The sequence below is a fragment of the Heloderma suspectum genome, chromosome 1, assembly GCF_057233095.1.
Source record: "Heloderma suspectum isolate Gila_16-S chromosome 1, 16-S_ref, whole genome shotgun sequence".
NCBI lineage: Eukaryota > Metazoa > Chordata > Lepidosauria > Squamata > Helodermatidae > Heloderma > Heloderma suspectum.
Window position 1 is genome coordinate 168,022,006 of NC_139458.1, and position 14,985 is coordinate 168,036,990.

Sequence of the window (14,985 nt, forward strand, 5' to 3'; positions counted from 1 at the left end):
GAGACATGGGCAGTCACCATTGGCAGTCGCTGTATGGAGCTGGGGGAAGGACCTGAGAAGCGTTTTAGCTCTCCGGGCCCCTCCTTCTTGCCTCTTTGAAGCACGGCTCCCTCCCCCGCTCCCTGTATGCAGTGTGGGTTCTACTGGTTGCCCTTTTGGGGGCCAAGTAGGAATTTTTGGCTCATAGTCTGTTCGGATGGGGCTGTGTGTCTTTTTACCTACTTCACACTATAAAGTGTGGGGGGTGTCCATTAGGCAGATTTGGATTTGCATTTGATGGTTAGGTTAATTTGGTCACATTTAGTTCCAGATAGACTGCTAGGGACAGGCATTGCTGCCGAGAACAGGGATGGTGAATATTCTGAGGCACTGTTTTGGTGACAGGTGATGCCTGAGGCCTCCTGCTTTGGCTTTTGTGGCTGCAGTGGTGGGGAGGGGGATAAGGGTTACTTGTGAGCCCAACTCACTTTACCCACCCAGTGTTTTGCGGCCCGGGAGAGGGTGACAGGGGAAGGCCTCTCTTCCCCAAAATGAGGTAGTCCTGGGGGTGGTGATCACATAAATGCCACTCATCAGGCAGAGAATGTTTTGGCCATTATATTGTCTAGCTAGTTGCTGGCATAGTTTAGTGGCCCGTCCTGGTATCTCCCCGTTGCAGATTTTCAATAAATGTGGCCTGAATTTGATACCAAACATTTGTGTCTCTTCTCTTCTCCCCGCCTCATCCTTTCACCTGCAACTGACTTATTTCACCAGCTACTAAAAATGCCAAAAAGTTCAGCAGCAGAAGAATGTCTTGGTATCTGCCTTTATTATTGTAATCATATTCCCTTGGTCATTTTGACAAACATGGTTTGGAAATCACAGCTTTTCATAGGACTGTAGGATACCTATTGCTCTCTCCTAAGAGAGCAATCCGCTAATAATGTACAGCAATGATGTCTATGAATCAAACACAGTTGATAATTAGACAACATTTGTACCAAGATGAAAAGGGCAAGAAAAGTACATCACAGTGGGTGAAAGACTTGAACTATAGCAGTATGAAATTAATAATTACCTGAAATTTAAATCCTTTCAGACTCTACAGATCTTCCTGTTAAGCATGTGGCCAAGTAGTATAACAATGAGATAGGTACCTAGATTTAATGTTACTGTTATTATTAGGCTTTTCAGGTTTAAAATATGTTCTTAAAAAATCTTATCTCATTTTATCCTTAGAATAGCCATGTGATGTGTGTTCAAACTGGGGAAGAGTGACAAAGTCTGTATTTTTATGTGTGTAAAAAAGGGAGAACAAATAGATATCCCTATTTCAAAATTTAGGTGTGGCAGTGTTGCAACATAGCGGCTAGCATTGACATAGCTGGTGGGGGAAGATGGTGGGACATGGCCAGCTACGCCAATTTCTGTCCTGCAAATACCTCTGCTCATGAGCTTTGCAGACATGGTAACTCCATGAAATGTTATGTGCACTGACAGTGCTTTATAAATGGTGATCATAACTTAGTTATGAGTATGTGTCATGGACCAGCAACCTGAACTATCATCCCCAGAGGATTCCAACCCCTTCTTCTCAGAAGAGGCTCCAGAGTCAATAGGAGAAGTCTTGGCCACAGAAAGACATCACAAGGCTTTCATCTTCCCAGAACCCATTTTTCCAGAGGAAGCCCCAGCCTGCATATCCGCATCCAGAGCAGGATATATTACTATCCTCAGAGTCTGACAACTCAGGTCATGGAGACACTAGCACGCCACAACCACTTCCACATTGTCAAAGCCTGAGGTTGCTGAAACAGACTAGGCCGTATAAGGGTCATATTCTCTGTCCATGTAGAGACAGAGCTAACCAGCCTAAAAGCTGGTAATTTTCTATTTAAGCCTTAGTCTTGCTTTGATCTTCATTGGAGCAACATACAGACCATTTTGTCTGTCTTCCAGCCACAGCACTATTTGGAGCTTTCCATAGCGCTGTTGTCTTTCTGCCTTGCTTCCTGAGAAACTTGGCCCAATCTGATCCCTAGCAGAACACTACAGCCCAAGCTACATCCCAAAGCATCATCAGAACCCATGCTCTGAAAGAGTAGAGTGTGTTAGGGATGTCAGATAATTCCGCCACGGACTCCAGTGAGGCTGGATTCCTTAGAATCCAGCTCCCCGGAATCCGTGGCGGAATGGCCTCCCGCCCCCCTGCAGAATCCCCCAGGATGGAGCTTACCTGGCGGTGGATGCAGCGGTGGATGTGGTGGCAGCGGCCCCAGCAGCGGATGCGGCAGTGGCGGCTCCTGCTGGTCTCCCGGCTGCTGCTGGGTTGCTGCGGCTGCAAATGACGGCCATCGTAGCGACCACCATTTGCGTGGCTTCCTTTTGCCATGATAGGCTACGTAAATACTTACATAGCCTATCACGTCAAAGAGCAGGGGCGCAAATGGCGGCCGCTACGCCATTTGCGCCCCAGTGTTTGCCGTGATAGGCTACACAAGTATTTACGTAGCCTTTCATGAAAAAGGCAGCCACGCAAATGGCGTAGCGGCCGCCATTTGCATGGCTGCCTTTTGCCGTGATGGGCTACGTAAATACTTACGTAGCCTATCACGGCTTGGCAGCCACGCAAATGGTGGCCAGCGTAGCGGCTGCTATTTGCGGCCACAGCAGCCCAGCCACATCCGGAATTCCGGCTGCAGACGGCCCTGGCCGGCAGTTCCGCAGAGTCGCCGCAGAGCGGAGCCAGCCGGGGAGGATTCCGGGGGGAGGGACACAGCACCTCCCCCCCCCGCCGATGCCCCGGAACGGACAGGTGAGTAGCATTCGTACATCCCTAGAGTGTGTCCTTCACAAAGTTGAACATGAAAAAGACAAGAGTGGGGAAAGCATGGAAAGTTTTAAAAGTTCAGGTTAGGAGGGTGGATGAACTACAGCACCAACTTCTATTATTTTGCTTTCATTTCTTGTTGATAGTGTATGAGGGATGAACAAATTGTTTCATCAAAGCTGTGATGACAGATTTTGGTGAGAAGGCTTTGTTTAGAATTGGAAAACTCAAGCTACAATCTGATTTTGTTCACTTAAGTTAAAACAAAAAATCATACGTACTCGGTGTGGATGGGATTTTTTTCCTCCCTAGAACGCAAATGAACCCCGTGATTCTCCAGGTTATAAATTATAAATGAGTAGTAGGCTCATCTGTTATTCAGTAGCATGGGTCAAAGGAATATTTTTTTGGGGGAGGGGGTTCCCTTATGTTCTTTAAACTGGATCTCCTTTGATGTCTACACCGCATATACATAGCAATCATTGTATCCCACGCTACCGCATCATTAATGCAACTACAAACGAAACAAGTCAAGTTGTGAATGCCCAATGCTTCATTCTAATCATACACATGTGAAGGGAAAACTGAGCTAAATAAAAATACTTAGTGGTGGGATTGATCCCTAGAGTAAGCACGCTTGAAAGCAGTGGGGGCAAAGGATGATCCTTTGGGGCATGATTCTTGCTTTTTAAAAATCTTCTGTCTTGCTACCTCTTGACTGGCAAATCATGGGAGGATGCTGTGAAAGTAGAAACCAGGCCTCTGAAATAGGCTTTATAAATCCTAATTATATGTCATTTCTGCCTTGAAATTAGGCAAGCAGCTGTATAAATATTGCAGCTATTACCCGCTATATCTGTGTACTGTTACTACTGCATAGTTTTGTTTGTTCTTATAAAAAGAACTTATAAAAAGTTCAGATTACAATAAAACAAAACAAAAATGGTAATACACCACAATATAAACAAGCAGAAGAAAATCAGTCAGCAGAAATAAAAACAAACACGAAGGAGCATAAAAGTAAATTTAGGAAGTATTTAAAAGCCTGCCGGGGGGCGGGGCAGGGAAAGTTGTTGCTTGATACCAAAATGACATCAAGGTGGGCACCAGGTGAACCTCTCTGTGGAGAGCATTCCAGTTGTGGTGCCACCACTGAATAGGCCCTTCACTCTAAAGTCACCTCTCACACTTCAGATGGTGGGAGCACATGATGTGCCTCCTGTGAATATATTAGTGTACAGGCAGATACATGTGGAGGCAAGCAGTCCTTCAGGTATCATTGTCCCAAGTCATGAAGGCTGTAAAGACCAAAACCAGAACTTTGAATTGAGCCTAGAAACAAACTAGGAGCCAGTGCAGTTGAAGAAGCACAGGCAAAATATGATCATAACACTCAGCCCCAGTTAGCGTCCTCACAGCTGTATTTTGCACTGATTGCACTTTCTGAAGCATCTTCCAAGGCAGCCCCATGTTTAATACGTTACAGTAGTCTAACCTGGAGGTTACCAGGGCACAGGACACTCAGGCCAGGCTTTCTGTGTCCAGGTAGGGTTGCAACTGTTCACACCAGCCTAAGCTGGTTGAAGGTGCCATGGAGGCAATGCTTTGTGTCATAGAGGTAACTCCTTTAAACAAAACAAAGCACCAAGTACACTTAAAACCTGGACACCTTTAGACAGAATTTTGAGTTCACAATTGGCAGTGGTAATAAACGTATTCGGGGTGGATAGGTTTCAAGGCAGGGAAGTGCCTTATTCACACCCCAGTTCACTCATCCAGCCCAGAACTATGAGCATTAGGGATGCCAGTTCTTTGAGCTTGTGCTTGGAAATGAACTTCAGGGGCTTGCAAAAGCCTGGATCAAAGGAGAGGTGAGCTTTACAACCCCCACGATCTCTAGGCCAAGAAGAATTCCTGGCTTCCCCTCAACACATCCCTATCACCCTTCATAGTCCCCCAAATTCGTCCCTGGCAGGCCCCAGCACACTCTACCTCCCCTTCACTTCCATGTGGAGGTGGCAGCAGGGCCCACAGGCACATTGTCATTTTTCCAGGGACTGGGGATGTATTTGTCATTTTTTTCTGGGAATCTTTCTGCACCCTACCCAGGGCATTTTCTTTTTTCTATTCCCCCATGGATTCCCCCCCCCCGTGGATTCTGACCACTCCTGTGGATTTGTTTTGCCCCCCCTTTCTCCTCCCCGCTTGGGATTTCCCTCTAATATCACCTCTCCTTCTTTCTCCCATCACCTCTTCCCATCATGCCCTCCTGCAACTTTGCCTGCGATTTCCTTTCTCCCGCCACCAGTGCACACATCCGCTTCTTCTGCCTGCTCTTTGCCTGCTGCCCGATTCTGCTCCTCCCACATACATGCATGTCCTCCTCTCACATGCTCACTCATACTGTTCTCACCACCACTGCTAATGTGCCACAGCTCCCCCCCCTTCCAACTTCCTGCTTCCTGGATGCAGAGGTAGGAGCGAAAACAAGAGCAGAAGGGATTGGGGGTCAGGAAGGGGGCAGGGGGAGTGAGTGAGGAAGGGGTCCTTGCAGGTGCTGCGTTGCTGACTCCTGGGTTAGAGTGTTGGACTAGGACTGGGGAGACCCAGATTCTTGTCCCCACTCTGCTACAAAGCTCACTGGGTGACATGAGGCCAGTCACACTGACTGTCAACATAACCTACCTCACAGGGTTGTTGTGAAGGTAAAATGGAGAGGAGGCTCATGTATGCCACCTTGGGCTCTTTGGATGAAAGATGTAACAAATGTAATAAATAAATGTAATATATAAAAATAAATAATGGTTTCCATTCCTGAAAAGGGAGCCCTGTGCATGTACATATTGCCCCATTCAGACCAGCACCAAAGACTCAGTGGCCAGAGGTGTGGCCGTTGCACATGTTGGTGTCTGGGGAGCATTTTTGTTAGCCCCTTCACGTATTATGTACCCATGGGTACTAATAATCTGAATAGGGCTATGGGTAAAGACATATCAGGGAACAAAGTCTGGGGGACCATGGGAAATGTAGTTCTCCTGGCAGTTGCTGCTGTATGGATATTACCATAGAATTTCTCTGGCTGACTTTAGTCATCCCTAATAATAAGCTTTTGCCAAGATGCCATATGTAATAAGTATCTTCTTGCTGTTGAGAAACCAAGTATATTTTAATAGTTAATGCAGAATATTTGCTCTTCAGTCAGTTTTAGTATAGCATCTTACCATGCAATTTTGCTGCCTCTTATTTTTATAACATCTTTATAAACCGTTATAGTGATGTCTTAACACGCCGGCTATTTTGAATAACAGGTTGATATTTGGCAAGAAGGTATCAGCTCTAATTTTATGTTTTCCCTCACCCCTTCCAAGATCAATACTTCTTGAGAGTTCCAATTTTTCAGCCCCTTCCCAGGTCATAAATATTTATGTAGGCCATTAAGATGGAGGTAGGACCCAAATGTACAACTAAGAACAATTCAGAATTAAATGCAGCTATAACATCCCAAGTTGCATCTAAGGAATTATAAAACAGCACATTCTGTGTTTTAGGTAGAGATGGAATGGGCGGGGTGTTGAAGGATAAGAAGGTCACCATCAAAACCTAACTTCTCAAGCATTCATTTCCCTTTATAATTTTGTTTTCTAATTTTTGCATGCATCATTTCCAAGAATGTTTCTACTCTAGTCTAGACTAGTTTTGGAATATTGTCACAGAGGTTACATGTTGCCCTCTTAATGAGAAAATGTGTGGAACCAATCTGCTGTTTTATTCCTGATTTTTGTTGTTGTTGTGGAAGAAGGCAGGAAGTGTAGGGAGCAGTCTCAGTACTCATTTGTCCCCCTGGGACTGATCTGCATGCAGTATCACCTCTCTTGTGAGTAGCTGCTGCCTTCTGGCATTCAAGAGAACTGGTCTTTGGGGGCGTTCAGATGTTTCAATAAACTGAATTCTCCCACTGTTTTTATATAAAATTTGCTATTGAACATCTAATGTGTGTTGCCTGAGCCTGAGTGACTCCGCATTAGGGTAGAAGGCTGGCTCTGTTTGGGCTTTGATGAACACCCAAGATCTCCATGACCTGCCCATATTGGCTTGTCCTCCCACCTGCATGCTCCCTCTTTCTTTCTGGCTCCTATCCTCCCAATTTGTATTTCATATGCTTCCTTCAGTTGGCCTTTCCTTGTGTTTTTTGTTGTGGCACAGACTCAGGTGATGAATGTCCTTTTCCTTTAATGGTCATTTTGTTGATTAATATAGGAGAGAAGTCTGAAGCCCATGTGAGGGCTTTTAATCAGTACGTGGTAGATTATGAGGTGGTTATACAGAGACCAAAAAAAGTCTCTCTCTTTTGTCTTTCCTTCCCTCTGCTGGAGAAGTACTAGCACAGGTAAAATCATGCAGGCTGGGACCTAGTTGCAATGTCTACTAATAGTTGGCACCCAAGATTAATGTCTTACTTGTCCAATGATCAAGCTAATACTGTCCACTCAACATTCTGAGATGGTTTATTTAAGAAGTTTTCTTGCTGTAGCATTTTTTTTTTAACTTAGAGCATCATTTTGTGGAGCATGATAACTGGTTAGTGTTGTTGTTATTTTTTATATACAAAACCTGTTAAAATGATGCAAGGCTTGACTTGATTGGGATGTTGTAATAACAGTAATATGTACTAACATTGTGTTTTATGGTAAAATATAGTGTACCTTGAAATTGTAAAGCAATTGCTGATGTTCTGTATGTGATTCAAAGCATCTGGATTCAAATCTCTCGGGCATTAATTTTATTGTGTTTTATATATTTTGACAATGCAATAACAAATCCTATTATTTTGTTAGTGGTTTCAACAGAAATTTGAATGGCAGCAATAATACTAAGCACTAATGTGATGTTTCACAGCTCTCTAATGATACTCTCTTCTAGATTAGAGAGGATTGTAAAGAATCTGTTTCCCCAGAATCCATAATATTCCCAAGTTTTAAAAAATAAAACACTTTATTTGGAGCAATTTATTCTAATAGTCATTTACCTAAAAGCCAAATCCCAAGAGTTTACAGCTCAGAAATCTTATCAGATATAGAACGCTATAGTAATCCAATCAATCACTCAATAAATAAATAAGAATTACATAAAATATTAACTCAGGATGGAATACGATGACTACTGTTGCAACACAACTTCATGGCCGGTTCTTGTGTTGTACTGGTATCATCAATTGACCTACATCATCCCATGGATTCCTCTGAGGTCCCAAGTAAATTATGCAAATTGTGTCCATTTCCCAACAGGGATTATGGGACAGATAGTCCCAGTCCTATCCCCAGTGGGAAAACAAACTCTGGAGCCTCCAGACCACATATTGCGTTCACCACTGCTTTCCCCTGACCCAAAAGGTATGGTAGGAGATGGGGGAGGTGATTGTTTTTGGGGTCTCTGCAAGCCTTATGTGAGCACTCAAACTAAGCCCTAATAAAAGCTTTTGGGGCAAACTGGGTCACTCAGGCATTCCTTAAAAAAGAAAAGAAAAGACCCTCTCCACTTTTGCCACACCATACATCGTTTCATCCATCTTTCTCATGTCTTTTTTCTAAATGGGACATTTTAACCCTTCCTTGTGGAGAAGGTGCTTATATCCCTTAATCATTTTGATTGTTCCTTTCTAAACCTTTTCCAGCTCTGTGATATCTTTTTGAGATGCCACACCATTCTGGGTTTGCGCCATTTCTGAGCTTGCAGGGTTCCTTTCTTCCCCTGCCTAAGAGTGCTCTAAAAGTTCAGTTGAGTCCATGCCTACTTTGGCCTTCCTTCCACCTAACAGAAAATGATGGCTCCCCAGGCTGGTTGATGCTTATCCTGTTGTGCTATAAATAAGTCACACAGGATGATTGTTGTGCGTATATACCCTGGACATGGGATTTCTCTCCAATTTGCAGTAGGGCATAGCCACAGTCAGAAACTTGTCTTCATTCACAGATCATTCTTGCTGGCTTAGCCACCAACTACCTCATCTGCGCAAGGGAATCATGGTAGCCTAGCTAAGCTGACAGGACAGTTTTAAGACAAAGTCAAAAAACAGGTGATGCATCCTGCAAAAAAGAAGTGCCATATGAAAGATAAATAACAGTAGTAAAATGAATTTCACATATGCAGGATGCCCAAACCATGCTGCTATCAAAGCTCTAAATGTTTTTAACGACTGGGAGAACCAAATTCATAGCAGTAGTTTGTTGTCTTACAATGATCTGTCCTTAAGAGTTAGCATCGAATTTCTATCAACTGTGTCACCAGTTCCCTTCCCTGTAAGTCAGTATTTGTTTAAATTCAGTATTGGTTTGAAAATGTCACTACCAACCAAAAATGTTTATTTAGTCCATAGACCTTTCTACTTATCAGTACACAGTAACAGTGATCAGAGCAAAACAATAAAACAAGGATATATTGAGATGTGTAGGATAAATTCCCGGTGTTGGCCCCCAAATTATGGAATGATCTCCCTGATGAGGCCCAGCTGGTGCCAACATTGTTATCTTTTCAGCACCAGGTTAAGACCTTTCTCTTCTCCCAGGCAATTGGCAGTATATGATAAGTTTAATCGATCCTGGAATGGCGTATGGTTATAGTTGTCTGTTTTGAGATTGCTTGTTGAAGTTGTTTTAGATATATGTTCTTGTATATTGTTCTGTTTGTGTGCTTTTTTATGGAATTGGCTTTTAAAATATGTATATTCTATTTTTAAATGTTTTAATCTTTGTAAACGGCCCAGAGAGCTTTGGTTATTGGGCAGTATAGAAATGTAATTAATTAATTAATTAAACAGAATATATAATACAACTAATCTTGACATTTGAAAATGTTACTAATTACCAGTCATTTTATTTTATTTTATTTTATTTTATTTTATTTTGCTTATGAAACTCTATAAGCACCATGTACAGTAAAGGCACATTATAAAAAATAATCAGCTCTTCCTATTGAAAACCAGACTTATACACTGAAGCAGTCTGCCAGCAAAAGAGAGCAGTCCGTTACTTGAGATTGTTTCTAGCATATTGGTAAAAATGTGTATCTTATGAACAGTTTCCTTTTAGTTTTGGTCAGACAAGAAGACAAATATTGTGGTGAGCACCGGACACATACAGTTCAGTGTTACGGACACATACGCTTGCATCCAGTCCAATGATGGGAGTTCCCCTTTCTTCTCTTCCCCACTGTAGCTCCCCACCCCACCTCGCCCTCAGGAGCAGATTGGAGGATGCATGGGGGGCTTCAGCAGGGAGGGGAGATTGGTTTTGCCAGCATTTTCCATTCCACTGGCAGACAGTCAGGGTTGGCTACAACCCATAAAATTTTGTTTACCCTTCATGTTCTTACCCTTTGCCATTCCTCACTTTTCTTCCTGTGTTCCACTCCACATTCCACTCTCCACAAGTTTTAGGTTTTGAAATACTTCATGGGATGACTCCCATTTGCCACCAGCAGTGGCATGACAGCCACTTCCTTTGGTTTCCTGCCACCCAGACCCAGGCAGCTCTAGAAATGTAAGAAATTATAGGAGCTGAACCAATTACATTGTTCTTCCCCACAAAGAGGGGGGTGAGACATCCATGGTTCTCATTGGATTGGCTTTGGAATAAGCCAAGCCATTTCCCTGCAAATTTCAAAATGGCTCTATTAATTTCTGAGCCAAAGTGAATTTTACCTGTCTCCTTATGTCACAGTCAGGCAGTGGTACAGCTAGGTCATTTTAGACTCTGGATTCAATGGCTTAGATAGCCATATGTATTACTTCACTTGTGAAGAATACAACTAACGTTTCTCTTTTCTCCACCATTCCATGCTTCACAACTGCTTCTATGTTTCTGATACGTTAGAGCAAAGAAAAAAAATGGTTTGCCAACCCAGATTTTAAAAAGAAAGAGTATTGGCAGTGTTGCATTTTAAACTCAATTTATGACACCATCAGGATTACAGAAATAAAATGGAGTTTGCTTCTGCTACCCGGTGCTAAACACATTTATTTGGGAACAAGCTTCGTTTTTATTTATTTTTTTGGTAGAAAAGGATAATATGTTTTTAAAGTAAAAATAATAGAATGAGCATCTGTAACCAGGGACATGCACAGTCAGCTGCCCCCTAACTAACACTTTTTTAAAAAATAAGAAGACAAGATGCTGCAGCAACCAGTGTCAGGCCTGGTGGGTCCCTTCATGCCCATCCTGGTCCAAGTGATAACGCAGAGCCTGTTTGCCACTTCCCCTATCACCTGCTACTGTCTGGATGGTCATTTGGGGGTGGGGGTGGCCCTGGGCTTCAGGGGCCCTCTATTTTGGCCCCAACATCCAGCCCTAGTGTCATCATTGCTGTCAGGGATTGCTCCCACATATCTCAGGCTATCAAATGTTGTCAGGAAAGTCCTTTCCTGCTTGGGTAAATAGGCTGTTCTCACAAAACTCACTGGACCAAGAGGGGGTGGGCTTTTCCAACAACAGGTGTGGCATCTTCAAATCCCCCTGTTTCTTGTGGAGTCACATTGCTTACAGGATGCCCCATGGCTGCTTTTGACAGCTTGAGACAGCCAGGAGAGGTCCAGGCAAAGGCTTCTACTTGCCACATAAAGTTGTCAGTTGCAGCTGGCGATTAGGGAAGCTTTAAAGCCCCCATGATTCCAGCCTTCAAATGCTTTTCAGAGCCAGGAGAGGCCCTGGTGGGACCTTTTCCTGGCCACCCAAAGTGGCCATTTCGGAGGGTTAAGGCAGGCTGGGTAGGAGGGGGTTAAGCCAGGAATTTTGCTCCAGCTCAGATTTTAATCTGAGCAGAATTCAGGGGATGGGGGCAATGGTTATCTTTGTGGCAAGCTTCCTGAGGCCCTGAAGCTCTTATCCAGGCCTGATCCTGGTCGTGTGCGATATTTGCGTTTAAAGAACTGCATCATTGACACCACTCATACAGTTTCATCATGCATACCTTGCTAGAAAATGTGAATATTTAATTGTATCACTGATCCTGCCATTACCCTTTTCCTTCTTTTTTTTTAAAAAGGCTAATAGGATGGTGGGGTCATGAATTCAAAACCAGGTTCCTCATGGAAAACAGTATGTATATTTCTCACTCCATTTTACATAAGGATTTATATTATGGTTTATTTCCAGGTATAGTGATTGCATCAGGACTAAGGAAGTTGCTGCAAAAAGGTCATCAATCCTCTCAACACAGTCCTAAGAACGTTAAGAAAAAAAATGACCAAACGTTATCAACTCCAAATTCCTACTAGCCATTTAGAGGACCTTCATTGTGGTCCTTTTAAGTATTTTATTGAGTTGCTGTAGTCTGTAACAGCCTGAAAAGTAACTAAATATTGGGGGGGGGGGGTGTTACATACATTATATTGTTTTCCTGCTATTGTGAGTTGCTCTGAGGGCAGAGCCCTTTAAGGGGTGGTATATACATTTTAAAATAAAGAACAGTACCCCTCCTGCTAGAAAAACAGAGAAGGCCAAGAGCTAGCATGTCAAGGAGCATGCCATTAGATATTCCAGTCTTCTATCCAAATCATTACATCATATACAGCCATATGATAAAAAACATGCACATACTAATACACAAATATATTCAGAACAGATCAGTCACTTAGGGCATAATCCTATTGAGATAGGCGGCCGCCTGGGGTGTACGAAACTCCACTTACCTGGCTCTGCCGGATTCCGCAGGTGGGGGGAGGCGATCCGTTCCTCCCCTCGGAATCCTCATTGGGGGGGGAGGCAATCCGTTCCTCCCCCCCGGAATACTGCCCGGCTGGCTTGGCTCCGCAGCCAGGCCTCAGAGCCGCTGGCCAGGCCAACCCTCAGCAGGGCATCCAGCCTATTTACGTAGCCTATCACGGCTAAAGCAGGGACGCAAATGGCATCCCCTGCGCCATTTGCGTTCCCACTTTAGCCGTGATAGGCTACGTAAATATTTATGTAGCCTATCACAGCAAAAAAAAAGGGAATGCAAATGGCGGTGGCTACGGCGGCCACCATTTGTGTTCCCTTTTTTAGCTGTGATAGGCTACGTAAATATTTACGTAGCCTATCACGGTGAAAAAGGGAACACAAATGGCAGCCGCCGTAGCCACCCCCATTTGCGTTCCCTTTTTTTGCCATGATAGGCTATGTAAATATTTATGTAGCCAGCCTATCACAGCCTCCGCAGGGACGCAAATGGGTAAATAGTCTGTGATAGGTAGCTGTGATAGGTAGGGATGGCGGAGAATTCCGCCACAGATTTCAGTGAGGCCGAATGCACTGGCATTCAGCCCCTCGAAATCCATGGCGGAACAGCCTGCCCACCCAACCCCCACCCCGCGGATCCCCCCCGGGATGAGACTTACCTGGGGCAGATGTTCCGGCGGTGGCAACTGGTCTTCCGACCAGCTGCCGCCGCCGCCATTTGCAGTCTGGTCTTTTGATTTTGGTTTTTTTTTACATAGACATGATAGGCTACGTAAAGACTTACGTAGCCTATCACGTCTGGGTTAAAAAAAACAAAAACGTGTACACAAATGGCGGCAGCTACTAGGGATGTACGAAAGTTCCACCATGGATCTCGGGGAGGCCGAATGCCGGCTGACTTAAAAAAAAACAAAAATGCGCGTACGCAAATGGCACATCTTAGTCTACGTAAACATCTACGTAAACATTTACGTAGACTAAGACGGCGAAAATAAGGGGAATGCAAATAGCGTAGACGCTATTTATATAAATGTTTACGTAGACTAAGACGTGCCAAAATAAAGAAAGCAAATGGCGGCGGCCATGGCCGCCGCCATTTGCATATGCGAATTTTTGTTTTTTAAAAAAAATCAGCCGTGATAGGCTACGTAAACAATTATGTAGCCTATCATGGCTGACTGCAGGGACTCAGGGACCCATGGATCTTGGGGAGGCCAAATGCCAGCGCATTCGGCCCCCCGAAATCAGTGGTGGAACGGCCCGCCACCCCCCTGCCACCCCCGGGATGGGACTTACCTTGGGCGGATCTTCCTGGAGGCAGTGGCTCCAGCAGCAGTTCGGCAGCGGTGGCTGCAGCTGCGGCGGCCAGTCTTCTGACCAGCTGCCGCCACCACCATTTCCAGGTTAAAAAAACAAAAAACAAAAAAACGTGATAGGCTACGTGAAGATTTACATAGCCTATCATGGCTAGATTTTTTAAAAAAACACCATGATAGGCTACGTAAATCTTTACGTAGCCTATCATGGCTGACTTAAAAACAAAACAAAACGCGCGTACGCAAATGGCAGCGGCCATGGCCGCCGACATTTGCACTCCTTATTTTGGCACGTTTTAGTCTACGTAAACATTTACGTAGACTAAGACAGCGAAAATAAGGCGAAAATAAGACAGCGCAAATAGCGTAGACGCCATGGCCGCCGCCATTTGCGTATGCACTTTTTTTTTTTTAAGTCAGCCATGATAGGCTACGGAAACATTTACGTAGCCTATCATGGCTGACTGCAGGGACACAAACCCCACAGAATCCCCTTGGGACGAAGCTTACGAAGGGGGGGCGGAGGTGGCTCCGGCGGTGGTGGCAGCGGCTCCGGCAGCTGGTCTCTCGGCCAGCTGCTGCGGCTGCAAATGGCAGCCATCATAGCGGTCACCATTTGCATCCTTCCAGGCTGCCGTGATCGGCTACGTAAGTATTTACGTAGCCTATCACGCCAAAAAAAAAAAAAAGGGAACGCACATGGCGGCGGCTGTGGCCGCCGCCATATGCGTTCCCTTTTTTTTTGGGCCGTGATAGCCTAAGTAAATATTTACGTAGGCAATTACGGCAAAAGAGAGGGGCGCAAATGGCGTAGTGGCTGCCATTTCTGCCCATCTCTTTTGCCGTGATAGGCTACGTAAATATTTACGTAAATATATTTACATAACCTATCAAGGCCCCCCAAAAAAGGGAATGCAAATGGTGGCCGCCGTAGTCGCCGCCATTTGCGTTCGCTGTTTGGGTTTTTTTTGCCATGATAGGCTATGTAAATATTTATGTAGCCTATCACGGCAAAATACAGGGACGCAAATGGCGGCCACTACGCCATTTGCGCCCCTCTCTTGCACCCCTCTCTTTTACTGTTTTGCCGCCATTTGCGTCCCTGCAGGCTGCCCAGCAGCCAGATGTCCAGCTGCGGGCAGCCCCGGCC

General features: G+C 44.6%; 1 protein-coding gene across 5 annotated transcripts in view; it reads left to right on the plus strand.

The window, feature by feature from the left end:
* The window catches only part of KYNU (kynureninase), a 226,760-nt gene that overhangs the window by 197,566 nt on the left and 14,209 nt on the right, over positions 1–14,985 (plus strand). For all 5 annotated transcript variants that reach the window (XM_084809642.1, XM_084809632.1, XM_084809614.1 and 2 more), the window contains one exon: positions 11,849–11,901. In XM_084809642.1, the coding sequence (XP_084665768.1) occupies positions 11,849–11,901 (53 nt within the window). The remainder of the gene's footprint in view (positions 1–11,848; positions 11,902–14,985) is intronic.